The following is a 25409-nucleotide window of genomic DNA, read 5'->3' on the forward strand; positions in this document are numbered from 1 at the left end:
ATAATATCTTTTGGGGACAGACTGCCTGCTGGGATGTTGTGTGTGTTCCATGAAGGGGCTATTCACGTTGGTGCATCAGATGCCTTATCACATTTGTGCACATTGCTTGCATGCATGGTCATTTGTCCTCACAAATCCCAAACCACTCTGTTACCCTTTGATGCTTTTTCATCTTTTGCTCTGCCTTATTATTCCTAGGAAGTGGGAAAAAAAAAAAGATCCCAAAGTATAAACTTTCAGTGACTCTAAGGATGGAAGGCATAAATGGGTCCTTAAATTTAGCAAATAAGTAGGCAAAGATTAAAAAGATGGGTCACATTACTATAGATTATGTGTAAGGAGCATGGATCTATTATATACTCTTGGCAGATGTAAAAACTGGTGCATATTTTATGGAGTACCTGAAACATACTAAATTAGTCTTTCTGTTGATACAGAAATTCTACTTCTGGAAATATATCCCTTAGATACACTCATACAGGCACTGGAATTCTGCACTTCCCTTGAAAAGCAAAGACTTGTTGATGACTCCAGAAAAAAATTTTTTTCTCTGAATTTATATTAAGTTTATTATTTTGATATGTAATCAATCTTACTTTTCTGTATTAAAAATTTTGAAATCATGAATAAATAAGAAACAGGGAGAAGGAAAGTATATTCTGGATGCCACTTGGTAAACAACATTTAAAAGTAATGTATTTCCTTCTGGTTCTTCTCTGTGCAAACGCATAATGTGCCAACATGTTTTTTCACCCTCCTTTCCCCATATAATTATATAACATCGATACTTTATTTTATCCATACTTTCTACAAGAATCCATTTTAATAACCACAAGATTCTCCATTTTATGGAAACATAGTTCACTAAACTATCCCATCGTGTACGAAATTTAGTTGTTTCTAGTTTTGTTTAGAAGTACTCTGATGATAGCAGGTCAAGATTTACCTACACATTCCTTTCTTATTAATTTATTTGTGCTCTGTATTCTGGTAGATTCTGAATTTGCTGAAGCTTTTTTGACAGAGTCCGGGTCAGTATGTGTATTCCAATCTGTTTCTCTCTTAGTAAGTCACTTTTATGGCTGGTATAATAAGTCCAGAAGTTACTATACATTATATTGTTGCTGTTCAGTCACTAGCTTGTGTCTGACTCTTGTGACCCTGTGGACGGCAACACGCTAGGCTCTCCTGTCCACCATCTCAGAGAGCTTGCTCAAACTCATGTCCATTAAATCAGCGAGGCCATCCAACCATCTCATCCTTTATCATCCCCTCCTCCTCCTCCCTTCAGTCTTTCCCAGCGTCAAGATCTTTTCCACTGAGTTATCTCTTTGCATCAGGTGGCCAAAGTATTGGAGCTTCAGCTTCAGCATCAGTCTTTCCAGTGAATATTCAGGGTTGATTTCCTTTAGGACTGACATAATGTGTGAGTGTGTGTGTATATATATGTATATATATATGGGCTTCCCTCATAGCTCAGTCAGTAAAGAATTTTAATTAAAGATTTTAATGCACACATACATTGGAATTTGGGGTGGAATAATTGTGTCATTGGTGGTCGTCTCGTATCTTTAAAGAGCTGGGGCTCTGGAGTCACCGGCTTGGACTTGGACCTTGACTGTGGTGGCTGTATGCCTTTAGATCAGTCCTCTATCCACTGTTTACTCTTCTGCAAGATAGTGGTGACAGTAACATCCAGCTTGAAGGATAGAAGTGTTGGAGACAACACAGGGCGGGGCTCAAGACACTGCAGGTGCCTCATGAGAGGCACTGTCATCTGATGCACCTGTACCTGATGCTCATCCTTGGCTCTGGTCTTTTGATATTATTGGGGTTTTGTTTAGCCTTTGCCACACTCTCTCTCTTCACTTCCAGTCGAAGATCTTTTCCTCAGCTCTACATTGTGTTAGGTGTTCCTTTCTATAATAATCACACTTCCCCTTTTCCTCTCTCTTCATACCAAGTATTGTTAAAATATAAATTGTCAATTACTATCATGAAAATGAAATGATGACAAAATCAAGAGCTCCAGTTTTGGGGGTCTCTTCATGGATTGGTAGCTTTTGAATCAGAACTACTAAATCACTGATGTTTAAAAATCCTTGGCCATTCCGTACCATGAACACTATTTGTCAGCGTGTACAGGAACGGGTCTGTTGACCTGCTCGGGCTGCAGAGGAACATGGGGCTTGAACTCTTAGAGTCCTCTCACCTCATGAGCATGAGACATGAGACTTGGTGATTTCAGTGCCGGCTTCAGAATGAAGGAGACACAGAGACACAATGTCGTAGCAGGGCCAGTTGGTGGTAACCTGTCTAGATCTCTTCATTATCAGTTCAGTTCAGTCGCTCAGTCGTGTCCAGCTCTTGGAGCCCCACGGCCTGCAGCACACCAGGCCTCCCTGTCCATCACCAACGCCCGAAGCTTGCTCAAACTCACATCCATCGGGTTGGTGATGCCATCTAACCATATCATCCTCTGCTGCCCCCTTCTCCTCCTGCCTTCGATCTTTCCCAGCATCAGCATCTTTTCCAATGAGTCAGTTCTTCACATCAGGTGGCCAAAGTATTGGAGCTTCAACTTCAGCATCAGTCCTTCCAAGGGATATTCAGAGATGATGAGACCCTCGTGTGTAGCACAGGGAACGCCACTCAATGCTCGCTGGTGGCCTAAACGGGAAGGACATCCAAAAGAGTGCAGATATGTTTATGTGGAGCTGGTTCACGTCACTGTACAGCAGGAACTGAACAGAAGACTGTAAATCAACTGTACTCCGGTATAAAATAATTTTTAAAAAAGAAGAAAATCGTTGGTCCCGTTCGTAGCCTCAGCACACTCTCAGCGTCCTGCCTGCTCTGGATCCCGCCTACCTTCCAAGGGGGTTTTCTGCCCCCCTCAGCTCACTGTGTCCCAGCTGCCTTGGCCCCTCTCCTTGGGCGCAGGAGGCGCGTTCCTGCTGAGGAACTTGGCCTTTCTGCCTGCCTGGAAAATGTTTTGAATTCTATGAATTTTGTAATTTTTTCAGTTAATCTGATATGCACCATATGCAATCCTTTCTTTATATAAATCTTATCCTAATTTTATTGTAAATTGTAATCTGCCATTGTGTTAAAGGTTCATAAGCAAACAGTGGTGGAAAGGAAAAAGAAAAGTCAGAGGAAGCCACCATTCCTGTCCTTGCTGCCCTTCCTACCTATCTTCTTTGATTTCTGATTTCCTCTCTGCTAAAGCAGGCAGTTTTCACAGAAGAGCTATTAATAATAAGTGAAATGCCATTACCTTTAAATAGATACATTTTGATTTAGTGTGCACCTTAATGTAAGTTTCTGAAATTGATCCAGCTACCTGTTCCCTCAAGTTAAGCTTAATTTTATTTTGTTTAAGCGTATAACAATTTTGTTTCTAATTTACTTAAGAAGAAAATAGAGGCTGGCACTCCGTGAATGTGTGTAGCAACTTAGATGGGAAAAAGATATAGATGTTAACCTCTGTGAAGTCTCATTTAATCCTCATAATAAACCTATGAGAGAAGTATCCTTCTTTTAAATGGTAAGGAGACATTCAAGCAAGTGAACTCACTAGTCCATAATTAGAGTGTGTGTGTGTGTGTGTGTGTAATATAATGCGTACCTGTTTATGCATTTGAAACCAAATCAGCCTTGGAAATCCCTGATAACGTTTCATCATACGGCGTCTTTCTCACTGGAGCTTGTGGAAATATTTTTAAGTCTTCATGGATTTCCTGTGAGAATTTATGAATCTGGGATTTTCCTTTCTATAACAACCTTTGAAATGATTATGAAAGCATATTTGAGGTCATCTGGTTGACCAGCTGATGCCGCTGCCTGTGTGTGTGTTTGTGTCTATAATTGCATGGTGCCAAGGAGACCTACTGTCACTGTCTGGGGCTAATGAGGAGAAAACGAGGCAGACGTAACAAGTAAATGATGCTTTTAGGCCAAATGAAAACTGTTAGCCTGGCAAACCGTGCTCAGATGAAGGTTTCATAGCAATTTAAGTAGAGAAAAGTGATGGGAAAGCATGCTGTCACATGGCAAAAAAGCCCATGAACTTCAAAAACCTGCAGCAAGCAGGAACATGCTCACACAGCAAGTGGCAATTTAGATTTGGCAAAATGACATCCTCCATGATATCACATTAATGTTTTAATTAAATTGTAGTGGTCATGAAACTTTGCTTTTATGCCATTTTACTTTTTAAATGTATTTCTTTTCTCTGTGCTGGGTCTTCGTTGCAGTGCGTGCCTTCTCTAGCTGCAGCAGGTATGATGTTGTTAGAGCGTGTGGGATCTAGTTCCCTGACCAGGGGACTCGGGCCCCCTGTGCTGGGAGTGTGAAGTCTTAGCCACTGGACCACCAAGGAAGTCCCACTTTTATGTAGTTTTAAACACTCTTGGTTTATTATTTGTATTGGAGCTATAAACAGATAATATAGACATACATAATTGATTAAATATTTAAACATAAGTTTAAGTTCTTCATAAAAGTAACTAAATCAACACTAGGAGTCTCATGTATATTTATATAAGATATATTATTATACATAGTGATAGATATGTAATAACAGTATATTTGTGCCCTGTATATATGTTTTTCCCAACTTTAAAGGGGTTTGTACCAGGGTGTCTCAAGTTTGACATAATAGATACTGTCATGCACAGAACATACTTTGTTGTGGAGGGCTTTCTTATATGTTACTGGGTACCAATAGCAGCTTCCTTTCTGCCATCATGGCAAGTAAAAATGTTTCAATATATTGCCAGGTGTCTCCTGACAGGCAGCATTGCCTCATTTCAAAATCAGTGGCCTGTGCATAACTATAGCAACCATTGCCTCTTCCCCTGTTGTGTCTGGGGCTACAGACTCTCAACATCATCAGCTCTGTGTCTGCCAGTGAGGGTGGTGTATGTGTGGGCTACACTATGGGGTGAAAATCTGCCCGGGTCATGGAGAGATGGTGGTATGGGAAAAGAATTATGTCTGCCTTTAAAGATAATTTATCTGGCTCTTCTTTTATGCTCTATTGTTTCTAGAGACCAGAGATTCAATTTGAACCTCCATCTTCATTCTCTCTGTTCAATCTCCCACACAGACATTTTACTAAATCCTTTCCTTGGATAGCAGGATCTAGGAGTATACATATGATTCCAAAAGATAGGGGCTGTCCATGGTTTGTTAACTGTAAGAATCACATGGTATTAAGGGGAACAAATGCTGAATTGCATGTTTCTTGCTCTTTTTATCTTGAGAGAGTACAGTTTGAATGCAAGTCAAACAATATATCGTGCCTTCTGATTCTTGAGTAAGGTGAAGTGCTTACGAATATTTCTATTTTTGGATTTTATATATGTAGACTAATAGCTTGTTTATTTTACTTTTACAGTTGTCTTAGCTTTATTTTCAAATAATTTTAAGGTTACCAAAAAGTTACAAGAATCTCATAACACTTTCCGCCTAGATTTTCCACATATTAAACATTTCCCACTTTTACTTTATCATTTTCTCTGGAAATATATTTATATATATATGTGTATATATATATGTAGCATTATTGTCATTCTAAGATACTTGACACTGAGTTACAGACTTGGTGCCCTGTTGTCCATAAACACTTCAGTGTACTTCCTAATAACAAGGACATTCATACCCAGTAAAATGATCAAAATCAGGAAATTAACACTGATACGCTAAAAATGTCTAAAGTCTCAATAGACTCCTTTATAATTAGGAAGCATTTTATCAGAGCAGGAGCCAGCGTTCAGTCCAGTGTGAGTCCTTACATGGACCTGTCACATCTTTTTAGTGTCCTTTAATCTCTGGTTCGTCTTCAGTCTTTCGTCATCTTGATTTTTTTTTAAAGATTACAGACCAGTTACTGTATATTGAATGTCTCTCAACTTACGTGTGCCTGATACTTTCCAGTGAGTCCATTCAGGCCTGCACTATTGGAGCAAAGACCACAGAGCACTCCTCTCCTTAGACGCATCACACGGGAGGGGGGCACATGGTGTCCACCCACTCCATGTCGGTGATAGAACTGATTGTAAGATGTTGTCTGAGAGGTATCGCCGTGGATAAGTTACCATTTTCCCCTTGTGATTAGTAACCTTTCAGGGGAAATTCTTTGAGATTTGGAGGGAAATTCTTTGGGATTATGTACAGTTCCTGGTTCTCATCAAATTTTACTCACTCGTTTTGACATATTCTGATCATTCATGCTTAAGTCCATTATTACTATTATTGTCACCAAGTATTGATTTTGTAATTCCAACATTGCTTTCATATTTATTAGTTTGCATTCTACTTTAAGGATCCCTCGCTTATTTAGTTATTCACTTAAAAAAGCCTCATGGAAGCACCCTGAGTGTGCATCAAGAGGTGAACGGATAAAGAAGATGTGGTACATATATACAATGAGTATTACTCAGCTATAAAAGGAATGACATAATACCATTTGCAGCAACCTGGATGGACATAGAAATGGTCATCCCTAGTGAAGTAAGCCAGTTAGAGAAAGACAGATATCATATGATAATGCTTATATGTGGAATCTAAAATAAAATGCCACAAATGAACTTATGTACAAAACATAAATAGGCCCACAGATGCAGAAAACAAGCTTATGCTTATCAAAGGGGAGAGGAAAGGAGGGATAGAATGAGGGTTTGCAATTAACAGATACACACCACCACATAAAAACAGATAACCAACAAGGGCCTACTGTATAGGCTGAAGTGAAAGTCGCTCAGTCATGTCTGAGTCTTTGTGACCCCATGGACTATACACTCCATGGAATTCTCCAGGCTAGAATACTGGAATGTGTAGCCATTCCCTTCTTCAGGAGATCTTCCCAACCCAAGGATTGAACCCAGGTCTCCCGCATTGCAGGCGGATTCTTCACCACCTGAGCCACCAGGGAAACCCAAGAATACTGGAGTGGGTAGCCTATCCCTTCTCCAGCGGAACTTCCTGACCCAGGAATCGAACTGGGGTCTCCTGCATTGCAGGCGGATACTTTATCAGCTGAGCTATCAGGGAAGTCCACTGTATAGGTTTTATATATATACACACACACACATACGTATATATACTACGTATATATTTGTTATACATATCTGAATCACTTTGCTCTACACCTGAAACACAGCATTGTAAATCAACTATACTTCAATTAAAAGAAAAAAAGAAGAGCCTCATAGATTCTAATTGATGGGTGAAATCCATTACTCATATTTTGCATATTTATTCTGGAATGTTTTAGAGACTCTAACAAGGGAACGATAAACGATGCTATAAACCTGCTACTCCTTTCCCTCTCCTCTTCCGCACACAGTATGATCCAGCTCTGCAGTCCTGCCCAGGTATTAGTTAGGGTCGTCCAGCAGAAGCTGCCACCCTCTCAAAGGACGGGCACCTCTGCTGCCCCAGGGATGCACTGAAGTAGAGCTGGAGGAGCGCAAGGCATTCTCTCCTTGGAGGCCTGGAGCACGTTATTGTTCTTCACTGTGCCGAGAATGCCAATGACTCTAAAGCTGGGGAAAAAAAGACTCTTAATGAGTTTCAGCATGTTAATGTACTGTAGGTTCCCAATTGTATGAATTTAAGAAGCTTAGCAATTCGGTATCTTCTGAATAATAGCATTTATTTTATACTCCAAATACTCCTGGGGAAGTCTGAATAGCATTGAAGCTTCTTTGGTGTAATAGCTTTGGTGGGCTAATTGACTTGAACAGTGGAATTGCTCCTTAAAAAAAAAAAAAGCCACACAGTTTTGATTAATGAGCCTAGTAATAAATCATTAATCTTTTTAGCTCATAAATGATAAGTACAGTGTTCTGTTTCCCCCTGCGATACATTTCTAGATTCTCCTGCTGATCCAGTGGCCACATTTTAAGAATCTCATCATCAGTTTAATATGTCCACCTCTGTGTAATTTAATATAAGGTCTGGTAAGTTTGCACCCATGAGAAATGCAACGGGACAGATTCTAAATAGCAATAATTGCTGTTTTATGAACATGACTTACATTTAGTTCGTAACTCTCCTTCTACAATGTCCTAAATGCTTTTATTTCTATAATTACTCATAATTATAGAGAGAATAATGAGTTACAGAGTTTCTACTATGTGTCTGGAACTCCCCTAAATTTTTAGTATATTGTGTCATTGGATTCTCATGATAACTGTGTGAAGTTATTAGTTATTATTTCTATTTTACAGTTCAGGAAATTTGCTGAGAAATGATAACTAGTTACTGTGATAAAACTCAATGTCAGAATCACTGTGTCACTATCTGTTTACAGGTTATTCCTATTTAACATTTAGTCCTAAAGGTTTATACATAAAATTTTTTGTTAAACCCACAGTGAAAATTTTGGTTGTCTTAGTGGTTAATATCTCCTAAGGGGCTATATATTTCAGGAATTAATTTTATGTTCATAATGTAGCTGAGACACCATTTATAAATAATTTAGACTGTCTAATCACCATATTGAGGAAAACAGAATTTCACGTTATGGAGAATAAGAGTATAGGAGGCAGATGTCTCCATCCTTGGTTGCACTCATGTGTTCACTGACGGGAAATAGCTTTCTTATTGAGATTCAGTTGTACACTGTCCATAAGTCTGAGCTCTCTATGGCAGGCAGGGAACATGCCCATCATGTCTCTGTTGTCAGGATTTAGCTCAGTGACTGATGCAGACTAGACAGTTAAATGTTTGATGAGTGAGTGAATGAACAGTCAGTGTGTGTGTGTGTGCGCGCACGCACGCACAGTCCTATCTGACTCTTGGTGACCCCAAGGACTGTGGCCCACCAGGCTCCTCTGTCCATGGGCCTTCAGAATACTGGAGTGGGTTGCTATTTCCTTCTCCAGGGGACCTTCCCGATCCAGGGATTAAACCCAAGTCTCTTACATCTCCCACGTTGGCAGGCGGAGCCACCTGGGAAGCTGAACAGTCGATAGGAATGGTATAAAATATAAGAGGATGGTCTATTTGGTAAAGTGCCTTGAGTCAAGACATGTAAATCCACAAGTGGCTTTGGCTGGCATCAGTACTGTTGTTATAGCCACGCTTTCCGGGAAACAGACTCACTCAGAAGGACAATGCAGATAGTGGAGTGCCGTTTATTACGCCGGCGGGCCCAAGGCAGAGTCTCCTCTTAGCCAAGGACCCCGTCCAGCACTTGTGAAAATCTTTTATCCCCCATGTGTACGTGTCTAAACCCCACCACCTATCCCATGTGTACGTGTCCAAACAGTCAATAGTCAATAAGCCCGCAGTTACATTCCAACCAGTTAATAATCGATAAGCCTGTGACTACATCCTGATAAATACGAAAAAAAGTTTATGACCTGTCCGGAGACAGGGGTGATTACGGTATGCTTCCTCTTAGGCAATGAGTAGCCTGGATGTGATCTTCAAGATTCCCCTGCCTGGAGGGGGTCTTATCCTTCCATTGTCGTCCCCACAGGCACTAAGCAGGGAGTTCAGAGTCCGCTGGAGAGGCAGCCGAGCATGGCCAGCACAGACAGGCCTGAGATGGAGTCCAGGCCCTATGAATTCCTTCTTCACTGTGTCCCTGAGAGCCCCCAGTTCTCCAGGTGTGCTGGCCCGGAGCCCAGGATTCCTGCAGAACTGGGGGCAAACAGATTTCTGCGGGCTTTTTTCATCCATCTTCCAGGAAGTCTTGGGGGCATCCTTCTAACTCAGTGTTGAGTCACAGTAAGAATAAGACTGATCACTTTCCCACTGATATGTTTCAAGAAAATTGCAATTAATTTATGTGCCAAAAAAAAGCTGGCATTGGTGACGGAAGTTAATAGTTTTCGAAAGTAAAATGGTTTATCTCCTTTGAACACTTACAACCCTCTGTGTACATCTTGCTTGCTGTTTTTCTACCAAGCTCATGATTTTAATACCAGAAATACAAGAAATGAAACAAGATGGTAGCATCCTGGTGACATCCTTCTCCCTGCACTGATAGTGATACATCAGTTTTCATGGTCAAACACATGCACAGATTTTCTGCATGGTAATCGGTAATGTTAAGGATCACAGGCCACCACATGTTCTGCAGTCTTTTCAGGCTGTCTTCAGAAAGACTGGGATTAAATAAACCTAGGATATGCCATCCTTCACTTAGACTGACAGGATTTACATGTACAGCTGAATTTGTTTTCTTAAAGTAGGTACTGGTGTAGAACTGAAGGCATCCTCTTTCTCTGTTCCATGTGAAATGTGCATGGCTTTACAAAACCGGTTTCCTGTGAAATTGACATTGGACAATTTTGGAATAAAAGTAGATTTGAGCAAAACAGCAATGTAACAGCAACATTTCACAAACCAAGCTGTCATTTTTTCACTCCCTCTACATAAAGCATATAGTTTTAAGACGCATCCTCATGTAATAGAGGTTAGAAGAAAACTAGCCAGGTGTGTTTTTCATAGGAACTTGAGAAATTTTTTATTATGCCAGCCTTGAAAACAGAACTTAACTTTGGGTCTTTCTCAAACTTGTTCCCTCAGTAGGATGAAGGGATTTCCATTCATAGAAAGGTAAATTGTGCTTCCACTGAAGACCTGTAGGAATCTACCCAGTGCTGGCTTCTTCACCGTGATCCGTTAGAAGTTATGAACCAGCCCTTAAACACATTGCTTTTGTTGAAATCTCGGATCTCTAAGTCAGATAGATTGGGATTTGAATTATTGGATTTAGCAACTGTGTGACCTTAGACAATTGCATGTCTTCTTTTAACCTCAGCTTTCTCACGGAAAATAAGGGCTGAGGTGTCACTGACGCTGAGCGCAGTGGAAATGGTTGCCCTGGAGTGGAGTTCTATATCCTTAACACCTTTACGCCTCACTCGACGACACATTTGTGTGTGCCCCCCACATGCCTGTGAGCCTCAGCAAGGCCCAGCTGTTGTGTTCTGGGCAGAAGACACAGAGATGGTTTGCATGTGTTCTGTATGTGTGTGTGTTGTGATGATCATTCCAGAAGAAATGAACAGGGTGCTGTAGCAAATGGATGGCCACATCCATGCCCTTTCCAGAATTTCAGTTGTTTGAAGAAGAACCATTGTCATTGTCCACGAATCAGGTGATGACATTCTATTCTAAAACTCATGGCGTCGAAAACCCCGTTGGAGAGGTGAATGAGACTGAGGGAAAGGGGTGGAATTTGTTTACAATATTGAGTCTGTTTCTCTATAGTTTTGTTTCTTGTTCTCATTCTTGACCGTCAGGACTCAAAACCATACGTATTTGTGATACAACAGTACGTTACAATAAAACTATAGAGAGAACTCAATATTGTAAAATGTTAATTTAGCGTTTTCTCACAGGAGAAGCCAGCCCATCAGGTGATACTGGGCTGAGTTCAGGAGGTCCTGTGGAGGGAGGCGTCACACAGAGCCAGGACCCCGCCTGGCCCAGGACCACAGGTAACTCCCACTCAGCCTCTGAGACCCAGGGCGCTCACTTAGCCCTTCACTGCCCGCCTCACCCCGAGGGCTGCTTTCAGCCAGCCCTACTGTAGAGAGCAGCACGTGACCCAGTGTTCAGGGTGTCCTGAGCCTTGGACACGATTTCTCATTCTCTGATGAGTGTGTTGTCCAGAGCTAACCCGTGTCCCCAGGTGAACTTGGGGATAAGAACTCCAATTGCCAACACTGTGCTTACATGAAATCTGAAATAATGAAATCGTTCTTTGCAACATGCGTCCCTTAGGGAAATTGGTCTTATTGATTCTTCTTTTATGGAAATTGTTCTTATTGGTGCCTCAGGAGGAAAAACTGGTGGATGCCCTGCTCTGACTCCATAGGTATGTGAGAGCAGGGGAAGAGAAATCACCTTCTCACTCTAAGCAGAGGGAGAAGACAAGTGAAAATAGAGGGCAGCCGCCTTCATTGCTTAGCAAATAAGACAGAGGATACCTTTATTGGGCCCTATTTATGGGTGAAAGCCTACTTCTTAGTAGTCGTTCTTTACTTTCCCTTTAGCAGTCTTTAACTAATGCATTAGATGCTTCTAGAGGAAGGGGAAGACTCTGGGTCTCTTTATACCTGGTCCAAGACCATGTTTTTGTGGCTAGGGAACAAAAAGTTCCTACTGTGAAGGTCAGGGCTGAGACTTCTCTCATTATTTTTATGGCAAAACAGATTTGACAAAATTAACACATTGTATTAGTTAGGTACATGTGTGTGTGTGTGTGTGTGAGAAGAGTTCTGTTTCATGAAATCTGCCTGATTATGGAGGCTGACAAGTCTTAAGATCTGAGGTCAGCAAGCTGTGCTGGAGACCCAGTAAGAGCCAGTGTTTCAGTTTTGAGTTCAAAGACAGGAAAGAAAGTGTCCCAGCTTGAAGGTGGTCAAACTAAACTTGAGGGAGGGTCAGCCTTTTTCAGATCTTCAGTGATTGGATGAGGCCCACTCACATTAGAGAGAGTGATCTGTTTTACTCAGTAAACAAATTAGTTTAAATGTTAACAGCATTCAGGAAACACTCTCAGAGCTAGATTTAGAATAATGCCTGACCAATTCTCTGAGCATCGTGTGGCTCAGTCCAGGTGGCAAATGAAATCAGTCATCAGAGAAGTATGTCCCGAACGGCTGGTTCCCTCCAGATCTTGCTGAGAGGAGCTGGAACTCCTAGAGCCGTGCATCAAACAGGCTGATGATGTTGCTAGAAGGGTAAGAACATTTGTGTACAAAGTCAGTGTTAAACGAATTCTAAAACCTCTGATGTCTTTAAGGGCAGCTTGTTAATGCAAGAGGCTCTGACTCCAAGCTTTTGTTTTCGGGGAAAGGGAAAACATTTTGTTTTTATTATTATTAATTTTTAAATTGCTGTAGCATTTAAAATAAGCTCTTCCATTAAAAAGTAATACCATCACAATATTTTAATTATCCTCCAATTAAAATAAATTTTAAAGATAAGCAATTGCACCTTTGTTTCCGCATTGATTTTTCATTCTACTAGTGAGATCCATTGAATAGCAATGTTTGTTGGCAATCCCAAGAGTTGGCGTACTGTAGTAGAAAGGGTACTATCTTGATCTTGATCTTGATCTTGATCAAGATCAAAAATGTCACTTATGATGTCATTTATTCACTTACCTGCCATGTGTGTTTGGTATCCTTCTTAAAATATCAGAATCAATTTTCTCGTTTGTAGAGTGATGATAATAACTCTTGCCTATCTACTGCCTAAAAGTGTTAGAAAGGGCCATACACAATAAAATAAATGCCCCCAAACACCTTAAATACTGTAAAACTCTGCTCCATTAAGGAATAATATCATTATCTGTAGTCTATATGACCATCCCCTTCATTGTGTTTAAAAATATTTAAAATTCTATGTTTGCTTTAGAGTTGTTTCAGACACCTTCAGGATATTTCAGGATATTTTGTCACCACTGCTCAGGACAATTCATTCTGAGACAATTTTGTCTACCTAACAGTTAAAAGTGACTATTAATTGATTGTACATAATGCTGTGCTTTAAAAAAAAAACCAAACAACTTGATAGTATATAAAGTAGGCAAAGACTGGTAACTTAGTGTAATATATTATCATGGAAAAAATAGAAATATAATCCCCTAAATTAGTGTTATAATTTGATCTACCAAATAGTACTTGTTCAAAATGAAATACATACAGAAATAGAGTAAGCATTTAAAACTTTGTATAACAATTTCACATTATCATGACATTTAATCCAAATGTAATTTTGATCTGTTGAATATGGCAATAAAAAACTGCAACTTGCATCTTGTGTCTTTTAATTTCATTCTATTAGCTTTGACAAATATAAATATTTTACAAATATCAGTTTGTGACAGGTTGGAAATAAAAATGGTTCCCACCACAGGTGGCTTGAGAAACTTTGCTCTAAAATCTCTAATGCCAATAACTACTTCCTGAATATTTAAATATAATTTCATCAAGCATGACTGTTAACAGATTGAGTGTTGAAATCTTGTTCAAAAGTTGTTACCTTTTCTAGAATCATGTATATATAATAGTTATGTTATGTATCCAACAGAGACCCAGACATAATATTTGATCATGATATGAGTAATAATGTTGTCCTCTATTTGTCTTCATTTGCTAAGCTTCCTCAAAATGTTCTGAAGTTGTTCCAAACTACATTTAAAAAGTGAATGAATACCAATAAATCTAACACCAAAAATCCATGGAAAGTGAAGTCATGAAATGAATGTTTGCATATTCTTACATAAAATGGCAAGGTCTCTGCTCCCATTAATAATGGGGCAGGTACCATTCTAACTTCTTCACAATCTTTTGACAAAGCTAAATAATAATAAATCAGGAAATCCCTATACAGATGAAAAGATACAGACAGACCAAATGGAGGAGTTACTTATGGTGACACGGTCAATTAAATGTAGTAGATGTATGAATTACAGTCATATACTTTTACAGATTACTCGCTGCAGAGGAGTCATTCAGTGATGATACGTGAGATGCCAACTAAGGCCAGGGACCCCCTTTCTTGGCAGCCTTAACTTTGTGTCTAAACTAAGTAATGAATATGCAAAAGTGAATAAAATAAGATATGCTGAGATATTCTTTTCTGTACTAATAGTTCTTTGAACTGCAAACTTCTGCCTACCATTCTCTGGAGTTTACGGGGAAAGGCAGTATGAAGAATTGGGAAGGACATTAGACCAAGAATGAAGGGACAGGGGTTCTACTTCCGGCCCGTTACTAGTTAGCTGGGTGGCCTGGAGTAACTCATAAGCACTACTCCAATCTCTATGTTCCCCCATCTGTTAAATGATCCGACTGGATGAAGTGCCCCTTCAGCTCCATTCTGGAGCTTAATGATCATGAAAAGTTAAAAACAGATTGGTAAAAGATTCTAGATTGTAGGTATCACACACATGAGTTATGCTTTTTTACAAATTTAAAAGACATAGTCTTTCAGGTTCAAAGAGCCGAAGTGCCAAAGACCCTTTCAAAAGAAACCATCTGTTTACATAAATCTGATATATAAATAGTAAAATATAGATGTATATATTATTTTAAAGTTCATTCTGTACAGAAATTAATTTCTATTGTCAAGTCAACAAATATATTTGTTCAAGACTTGTATTTCAAAGGAGAGAATGAGTTAATGAATAACACTGCCCAACACTATAGTCTTTCTGTGAACACAAATCAAGGAATGACACTCTCCAATTCTGTACTGTCTCTATGAATGCAGATTAAGGATTGGCCTTGCTCTTTGAATTTGAATTCAGAAAGTGGCTTACTGAGCATTCTCTTGTGTACTAAGCTCTGTCTGTTTGTTGCACTCCATTTTGAGAAGGTGCAAGTAAATGAATCAGGATACACTGGTCTAATACTACTTGAAAGATGAAAAGATCGTACAGAATGCTGGCATAAGGGGATTGTTTGCTTGTGGTTGTTTATCCTCATTTAGGACAAAGGGGTGCAGAACATCGGGCAAATTCCCACCCATTCCTGAGACAACCATATGTTGCAGTCTGCTCTCTGGGCTAAAGAAGGAACTCCCACTGGGACTTGAGTTGACCTGGAAGTGTAAGCCCCAAAAATCACACTATGAGAAAGTTATTCTTTTCTCAACTCTGATTCTTCCCAGGAAAAAGACTCTGTCTGGTCCTAGTGTAGTCAATACCTCTCCTAATTACAGATCTTGTTTGTAACTAAGAGAAAGTCAGTCACCAAGGTCATAATCTTCTGTGAAGAAGCAATATCTAATATAATTTAATAATATTAATTTGTTACCAGTTTTGATAGTAACCTACTTATGCCAAGTGATCCTGGCCTTTTAGCTACACGGCAACATAATGTTGCCTTTTTAAATGGGTTTACTTAAGCCCAAAGGTATTTTGATGTAAAGAAAAGTATTAAGTAAGTAAAATCAGTACATGGCTGGCACATTTTCTAAGATGATATGCAAATGATTAAAGCGTGGATAACACTGGACTGGAGTAGTGGAAAATGCACTGAGATGGAAGATAGAAAACCTGACTAAATTTAATTTGAACCCTGTCACTAATTATCAAATTGTCTTCAGGAAAGATGATGAAAAATTCGTGCCTCCATTTCCTCATTATCCAGTAACTATGATGCTATTTGCTTACCTGCCTTTGGAAAGATGATATGAAGATTAAAATTAGAGGATGGGCAGTAAAATAATATAAAGGTGAAAGTTGTATGTGCATAGGCTTGTTATTACGTATCTGAAATACCACTTTTTTTTTAATCACCCCTACTGGGGGTGGGGATCATGTCACTTAGGAAAAAGTACTATCTCTGTTTTCTCTCTAGGATCATACCATTAATTAGTGATGTGTGTGTGTGAGAAAGAGAGAAACTGACCACAGTTATACAGTTGCTCCATTTAAACTATATTCCCAAATGCTAAAATTGTGTTGTATTTTTTGATTGATTGCATATTTATTTGCAGAGAATTCCCTGGTGATCAAAAAGCTTGAAAACTGTGTTTCAAAAAGAACCTAATAACAGATCTTATTCATCTCAAAGCCTAATAAAAACATTATGACCTGCATGAATATTTAGAACTGCTAAACATAATGGAGTTTACTGTCATGCCAAACTTGTTTCTTGACCTGTAATAGTAATTGGAATCTTGTTCATTGTGCTTAAAACCTCAAATTTCTACAGAAGATATCATCTCTTCACAACAGATATTTTTACTGTTATATAATCTCATTTGCTACAGACTTCAGAACTGCTTTTCCCATTGTGATTGTGTTTCTTGTTATTTTAATTAAAATATAATAGTTCATTTAACTATCTGATCTATTTTGATATTAACTAATCACGTCAAGTTTTTGGCTGTGCGTTATTTTGAGACATATAACTGAGTTCCAACATATAAATTCAGCCTGTAAAATAGCAAATATTCCTGTACTTGGAAATAATGGTGGCAGGTTGTTTGATTTCCCATCCTATTAAAAAAGCTTATTTAAGCACTACTGCTTCATAATCTCATTCACGTATAAATATTTAGTTGCATTCTGTGGCAGTGAGTGCCACACTTGAGCGATCATAAGATCACCTGAAGGGCTTGTCAAAACACAGGTCATTTGGCCCACCCTCAAGTTTCTGCTCCTGGGGTGGGTCCTGAGAATTTACATTACTGGCAAGTTCCCAACTGATGCTGAGGCCGATGATAAACGACGTTCTAGGACCATACTTCTTTTCCCCCATTGATTCAGTGGAAAGCAATGTAGTAAGACAGGGAAACCCCCAAATTTGGGGAGTTTCAGCCCTGGCTTTGACGTTTACGACCTATGTATCTTAGACAAGCTATGGCTCAATTTTGTCCTCTCTAAAATAGTAGCAATTATATATACTGGGAATATTGAATGAAATAGTCTATGTCAAGGATTTAAAACAATGCCTAGTGTATTGTGAAGGGCTTCCCAGGTAGCACTACTCATCAAGAACCCGCCTGCCAATGCAGGAGATGTAAAAGATGTGGGTTGGATCCCTGGGTTAGGAAGATCCCCTGGAGGAGGTCATGGCAACCCACTCCAGTATTCTTGCCTGGAGAATCCCACGGACAGAGGAGCCTGGCAGGCTATGGTCTATAGTGTCACAAAGAGTTGGACACGACTGAAGTTACTTAGCACGCACGCACACACGACGATGAACACTCTCTAAATGCAACATTAGTAACTAGTGGTGAAGGCAGTTAGATTGGTTATAGAACCACCAGTTAGTGGTCATAGAATATATGTGTTTACCTTTGTTCAATTACAATAAAAGTTCATTAGTCTTTTCTAAGGAAGGCTGGACAGAAAGCTTGGTTGTCACAGGTGACATTGTTTCTATGAGAAGCATTCTGGCCCATCTTGAAATTCAGTGGAAAAAAACATATAACTGTGCACTGACTTCTAACGGGTGTTAACAGTTCTCAGAGCTTTCTGAGATGCTTTTCCAGGCTATAATCCTCAATTTGGCTCAAATAAAAATTTTCTTTTCTTTCTTTAAAAAAAAAAAAAAGAAAAGAAAAGAAACATGGCCCTTACTGAAAGAACTTGAGCAGAATGTTAGAGATTGGAATCTAGATGGCAATGTAAGGAAAATGTATCCATTTGTGCAGTGTTTCTCTATATTCAGAACTTACCACATGTGTTTCTTTTTTCCCTTAGCAACAAGAGCAAGACCCAACAAACCTATACATCTCAAATCTCCCCATTTCTATGGATGAGCAGGAACTTGAGAATATGCTGAAACCCTTTGGACATGTCATTTCCACGAGAATACTAAGAGATGCTAATGGAGTCAGCAGAGGCGTTGGCTTTGCCAGGTAAAACACCTGCTCTTTCCTGAATATTCACTTTTAATTCCATCCCTTTCTAACATTAGAATAGTGCTGGAATGTAGACTATTCAAAGAGAAGTAGCTTATCAAACTGACTCTGTATCTTTGCTTTGAGTTAGAGAATTCCAATGCAACTGTAAATATGTTGTTCCTGCTAAAATATGTACACAGAATGTTTATATCTGTCACACGTCATAATGAAATGCCTAACACTTTCCCAGTCCTCTCTATGCCTATAGATGAACAAAATCAGATGCTGTCAATTTCACTAAGGGTAATAAATGCTCAGAACCCCAAAGTCAAAGACCCCACGGGCTGAACAAAGCATCCACATGATTTAACACTGATTTCCAAAGAGCTAGATGGTAGAATTTCTCAGCCAGGGGAAGAGAGAAGATTCAGAAAAACAGTAATTGTTGGGAAGTCCCAAGGAACTCAGAAATCTAAGAGGAGGTGAAGAGGGCATTTGCATTTAAGAGGCCCTTGCTGCGAGCTTTTGATGTTTTAATCAAAACAAAAAAGAACAAATTGCACTTTTCTCATTGTTGGAAAAAGACGAGTAGTTTTCTTTTTAACTTTAAGGGAATGTTTACCAAAGGGGATCTCAGCCAGAAATGGAGTTACAATGGTTGTACCTGCTGTGCCTTCATGAAAAAACACAAAGTGAAGGAAGCTGCAGAGAGAAAGAAGCTGCTCAGTGGCAAAGAAGAAAAGGAAAAGCTGTGTCTCCACGGCTGGGTGTGTTTATGTGTCTTCAGCGGACTCAACGTGAATGAATGGATGGATGTTACATGTAATCTGGAAGCCAGCCCTTCGCAGACAGGCACGTCTGCCTGTGGGGAACCCTGCCATCTCTCGGAAAAATCATCCCAAACCAAGTTCTGTGAACACACTCGGAAAGATACGAAAACACAATTGTTAACTAATCTCTACCTTGACTTCCTGGAGGTCATGGACCAAGTCTTAATGTCTACACAATGTTCTACACATACTAGCCTGGGAGACCTCTACAAGATGCATGTCTTATGATTTGAAGAGAAGACAGCAGAATCAAGAACATGTCCCAGACTTGAATATATTCATGAGGAATTCAAGTTTTCAGAACATTATTAACTGTTGATTTTAATGGTCAAAGCAGAGCTAATCAGACCACCGGGGTCTCTGAAATTGCCAATGTAGTCATTCTTGGAGACGGTACTGGCTGATCTTGGAGGCCTGGCATAGTGAACGCCTGCCACGCTCCACTTCACATAGCGTATCCCTGCCGGCCCAAACCTCTCTCTAACAAATCAGTTTCTCCTTCATGTGTGGTGCTGCTGAGAAAGAAACGTTTCAAATTCATCAAGTGAACACCTTTTTCCAAGAAGGTCTATGTTTTTTTTTTAATTATTTTTAAGCAAAAGATTTTTGGTACAAACTATGAATATATTAGTTTGTTCAGACAATCATAGCAGAATTTAACAGACTAGGTAACTTTAAACAACAGACACATATTTTCTCTCAATTCTAGAGGCTAGAAGTTCAAGATCAAGGTAGCAGTAGGGTTTGGTTTCCTGTCTGCATTTTGTATCAATAGATGGTCTTCTTTTCCTGTGTCTTCACACAGTCTGCCCTTCATGTGTGTTCTGAGTCTCTCCTTAAAGTCTTCCCATCAGTCAGATTGAACTGGGATCCACCCATTATATATACGTGATTTATAATCCAGTCTCCTGGAATAAACCATAATGGAAAAGAACATTTAAAAAAGAATGTATATATGTGTAAAACTGAATCACTTTGCTGTGTAGCAGAGATTAATATAACAGTGTAAGCCAACTATACTCCAAGTAAAAAGTTAATGAACTTAATATAAAAATGTTTATACACACACACACACGCACGCAACTTTATCCATCTATTATTGATGGACACAGTTCTTTACATGCCTTGGTCATCATAAAAATACTGCTATGAACGTGTAGGTGCATATATCTTTTTGAAATACTGTTTTTGTTTTCTTCTGATGTACATGCATGAATGGGATTGCTGGATCACGTGGTATTTCTGTTTGTAGGTTTTGAGGACTTTGCATTCTGTTTTTCAGTGCGTGTACCAACTGACATGCCCGCAATAGTGTGCAAGAGTTCCCTTTCCCCCACATCTTGCCAACATTTGCTATTCATGTTCTTTGATGATAGCCATTCTCACAGATGTGAGGTAATATCACATTGTGGTTTTGATTTAGAGCTCTCTGCTGACTTGTGACGTGGAGCATCTTTTCATTTGTTTGTCGGCCATCTCGACATCTTTTTGTGAAAAATGTCTATTCAGGACTTGTGTCCATTTTAAAATCTAGTAGTTCAGTTTTAGATATTGAGGTTTTTTTTTTATATATTGAATTTGTATGTTTTGGATATTAAGCCCTTATCAGTCATATCAGTTGCAAATATTTTCTTCCATTCAGAAGGTTGTCTTTTTGTCAATGGTTTCCTTTCCTGTGTAAAATCTTTAAAGTTTAATTAGGCCCCGTCTGTTTATTTTGCTATTATTTTCTTGGTCTTAGAATTATCCACCAAAGAAAAAAAATTGCTGTGATTTACATCAGAGTATTCTGTCTATGTTTTCTTCTAGGACCTTTTTATGGCTTCTGGTCTTACATTTAGGTCTTTAATACACTTTGTATATGGTGTGAGAAATTTTTCTAATTTCATTTTTTTTTACATGCAGCTGTTCAGGTTTCCCAACACAACTGTAGGTGAATTGACCATTAGTGTGTGAATATACTTCTGGGCTCTATTCTGCTCCACTGATCTATGTATCTGTTTTTATGCCAGTACCTCACTGTTTTGGTTTCTGTAGTTTTGTACTATAACCTAAAGTCAGGGAACATGACACCTTCCAGATCTATTCTTTATTCTCAAGGTTGTTTTGGCTATTTGGGGTCTTTTATGCTTCCATAAAAAATTTAAAATTATCTGTCCTATTTCTGTGATAATTGTTATTGGTATTTTGATAGGGATTGCACTGAATCTGTAGATTGCCTTAGGATGCAGAGTGATTTTAACAGTATTAATTATCTCCCAAGTTCTTTGATCATCTTTGCTAACATTACCTTGAACTCTTTCTCAGATAGATATCCACTTAATTTTTCTTCTGGGTTTCATCTGTTCTTTCATCTGGAATATGTTCTTCTGTTACCTGATTTTTCTTAAATTGCTATTTTATTTCTGTGTATCTGGTAGGTTGGTTGTGTTTTCCAACCTCGCAGGAGACATCTTGTGGGTGGTCTGCTTATCATGGCTCGACCCAGTCCAGGTGATTGCCAGGCCCTGCCCTTTAGAGAGGCTGCTGATTGGCAGGCATGGGTCATGAGGTGGCTAGCAGCAGAACCCGATGGGACCCTGGGGCTAGTGCTGGCTTACTAATGGGTGAGGTCAGGGTCCAGGAACCCCAGGACTGGTGCCTGCCTACCAGTGAGTGAAAGAAAGTTAAAGTGTTAATCACTCAGTATGTCTGACTTTTTACGAGCCCATGGACTGTAGCCCACCAGCCTCCTCTGTCCATGGGATTCTCCGGGTAAGAATACTGGAGTGGGTTGTCATTTCCTCTTCCAGGGGATCTTCCTGACCCAGGGATCAAACCCACATCTGTCTTGTATGTCTACTACATTGGCAGCTGAGTTCTTTATCACTCGCGCCACCTGGGAAGCGGAAAGTAAAGCCAGGTCCCAGGGACAGTGTCATCTCCCCGGTGGGCAGAGCCGTGTCCTGGGGTCTGGCCGTAGGGCCCAGGCGTGGTTTCTGAGAGAGCTTGCTGTGGGGTGTGGAGTGTCTTGAGGCTTGTTTTGGCCTGCTGGTCTGTGGGCCTGAAATGGTGCTGACCTGCTAATGGGTCGGTAAGTCCTGCCACAGCAGGCGGCAGGGCTTTGTCGGTTGTCCTGGGACTGACGTCTGCCCTCTGATATGTAAGGCTGGATAGCAGAGTCCCTGGCTGCAGGTTCTTAGGGATTCCAGGTCTAGTCCCTGTGTGTTGGTGTGAAGGACTGGGCCCCAGGATCTCTGGTAGACAGGGCTATGTCCAGGTGTGGCTGTGGGCTCAGAGGTTCTTGCAGCGCCTGTTTGCTGGTGGGTGGGGCTGGGTCCCATCCCAGTTAGTCGGGTTCCCAGTACTGGTGCCAACCGGCTGGTGAGTGGGGAGAGAGCTGAGTCCCATGGCTAATATACTAGAGGGAGGCTTCCACTATGGCATTTTCTTTATTAAGGCATAAAGAGCTCCCAGCTTCTCCATCCACAGGGGGAGTCCCAGTTGCCTCCTGTCTCTCCAGGGGACTCTCTAAGATCAGTGGGTGGGTCTGACTGAGGCTCCTTTCAAATGACTGCTTCCACCCCGGTTCCTGGAGTGTGTGAAATTTTGTGTGCTCCCTTTAAGAGTGGAGTCTCTATTTCCAGCAGCCCTTATGTAAAAGCAAGCCCCACTGGCCTTCAAGCCCAGATGTTCTGTGGGCTCCAGTTTGGGGAGTCTAATGTAGGTTTCAGACCGCTTGCTCCTTGGGAAGAACTTTCACAGATGTAATTACCCTCTTATTTATGGTTATCTGTGCCCACGGATGGGCACAGTTCTTGACTATACCGTGACTCTGTCCCTCCTGTTTCATTCTGATTCCTTCTTCTTCTTCTTCTTTTTTTTTTTTTTTTTTTTTACTTTTTGAGTTAATTATTGTTTTATTATTATTATTCACATTTTATAATTATAGAAAAGATAAGGGCAAGAGAAGTTAAAATCCTATATAAAATCTTACAGAAGATAAACAGGAGACCCTACCAATAGGTTCAGGTACAGATGAACAAAAGCCTATGTTCTCAAAACCACAGGGATTATAGTGATTTTGGTGTGCTTCTAGGAGGAAGTAAGCTCAGGGCTTTTTTTTTTTTTTTTTTACATTTCTGTCTTGGGAAACAAAATTCCAGATGTGGTTCTTTTTTTCTTTCTTTCTTTATTTTTAATTGAAGGATAATTGCTTTACAATATTGTGTTGGTTTCTGCTATAGGACAGTATGAATCCGCCATAGGTATACACACGTCCCCTCCCTTTTGAAACTCCCTCCCACCATTTCCCACTGCTTTAGGTTGCCACAGAGCCCCAGTTTGAGTTCCCTGAGTTAATCAACAAATTCCCACCGACTGTCTGTTTTACATATGGTAGTGTATATGTTTCCATGCTACTCTCTCCAGAAGTTCTTGATTCACGTGGAAGAGATCCTGAAATTCCTTCGATTCTAAAGAAAACCCCTCATTGTTATTTTACTTGCCAGCTATACATTCACCATCTTTGAAAATCACTTCTTCAAAGTAAAGGTGGTATCTTCGTTTTATATTTAAACCACTGAACTTCAAAGCATTGATTTGAACACCAGGAGAGTGCAGAGACAGCACAATTACAGGCTTTTTAAAGTCCCAGAAGCACTAGATAGTGTCTGAAATTACAGACCTTTTATTTTATTTTATTATTTTGTTTTTCCATTCTTGTAACATAAAACAATTTTGTAAGATCCACCCTGCTGCAGGCAGCATTTTATAGCCAAGTCATAAACTCCTAAAAGCAAAAGTTTATGGTGGGAATGCGGACAGTCAGACAGTCAGAGCCGCGGCTGCAGGGCTGGCGGGTGCCAACAGGCCACCTTGCCTTCCAGCGTGAGGATCCGAGCATAAATCAGCCTGGGTCTAGAGGGACAGGACTGTGTGCTCACGTTATCCACTTCCCATTTCCAGAAACATGAGACCGTTTGTCTAACAAAAATCACATTGAAAGAGTGTTATGAGGGGCCAGGAAAGAGTGACCCAAAATGGAGACGGGATGAGGAATGAATGTTCACAATTAATCCAGCTTCAACATCTGGGAACATAGACCCTCTTTAAGGAGTGCCTTTAATGTTCCCTCGTGAGCTAGAGAGCGTGAGAGACTGCTGAGCACAGAGACCTTTCTATTTTGCAGTTTTTTTTCACCTCTCTCAGTCCTCTTAATTAGATTCTCATGGAGTTTTGTTTGAATGACTTTTAACATCTGGGCAACCCTGTGTTCTATCGCTTCCTACCAAACGGGCAGGTTTTACAAGTAAATCATTTCAGTTCTTCTTTCTTTTCACTAAGTTAAAAAAAAAAAAATCATGGTTATAGGAAGACAAATATCAGCCTGACTATTAAAAATCAGGATAAATGGATTACAATATTGTTTTTGTAATTTCTTTTAATTACTTTAATTATCATTGCAATTTTATTCACTTATTATCCTCTCCCTGATACTTCTTACTCCCTATCGTTTCCCACCTCCTGAAATAGAATCCCAATTCAGGATAAACATAAAGAAAATAAAGAAATTTTTTAAAATTACAAGGCAAATGCCAATACTGTCTTTTTAGGCAACTCTATGATGCTTTATAATGACCATCAAGCTTATCTAAATGTGATTTTATTGTCTGGGATATGTTTTGATTCTATCTACCTTAATTACATCTTTGTGTTAATATTCCTCCCTTGCTGTTTTGGCAATTCATTCACCATCATTCTCTCAAATTCATGGAACTAGGAAATCAAGTTTGAGCAGAGAAAATCTCTAAAATGTAAACTTAGTGATTACTAACCTCCAAACTACAGCTGTGTTTGCACAGAAACAGGTTAGAATTGTGTTTGCTGAGGTTGAAAAGGAGGAGGACTGTTATTCTGTTTGGTAATTTTAGTTCCTCTCTCGATTGCCAGCAGATGTGATCCAAGGAGGAACAAACCTCTGGAACACCCTCTAGCTTCTTCATCTCTGTTCTTGTTCTGTGTGCTTGTCTTCATCTGTTTCTTCACGTTGCCTCTGTCTTTCTGTCTTTTAACATCAGAAAATCATGGTCATCGCTAAAGAAGGCAGAACAGTATCCTTGCTTTTCCATATATTCAGTCTCTAAGTTTCAAAACCCAAACCAACCAATCAGTCTATCAACTAAACAAACAAATGGCTTAAATTTCACAGGATAATCTATTATTCTGAAATCCTCTGGGCTTCCATCCTGCTGTATA

The 25409-nt window shown here is 39.7% G+C and overlaps 1 protein-coding gene across 15 annotated transcripts in view; it reads left to right on the plus strand.

The window, feature by feature from the left end:
- Nucleotides 1–25409, plus strand: part of RBMS3 (RNA binding motif single stranded interacting protein 3) — a 1032337-nt gene that overhangs the window by 719639 nt on the left and 287289 nt on the right. For all 15 annotated transcript variants that reach the window (XM_043885913.1, XM_043885914.1, XM_043885915.1 and 12 more), the window contains one exon: nucleotides 18200–18357. In XM_043885913.1, coding sequence (XP_043741848.1) covers nucleotides 18200–18357 — 158 coding nt within the window. The remainder of the gene's footprint in view (nucleotides 1–18199; nucleotides 18358–25409) is intronic.

The sequence above is a fragment of the Cervus elaphus genome, chromosome 24, assembly GCF_910594005.1.
Source record: "Cervus elaphus chromosome 24, mCerEla1.1, whole genome shotgun sequence".
NCBI lineage: Eukaryota > Metazoa > Chordata > Mammalia > Artiodactyla > Cervidae > Cervus > Cervus elaphus.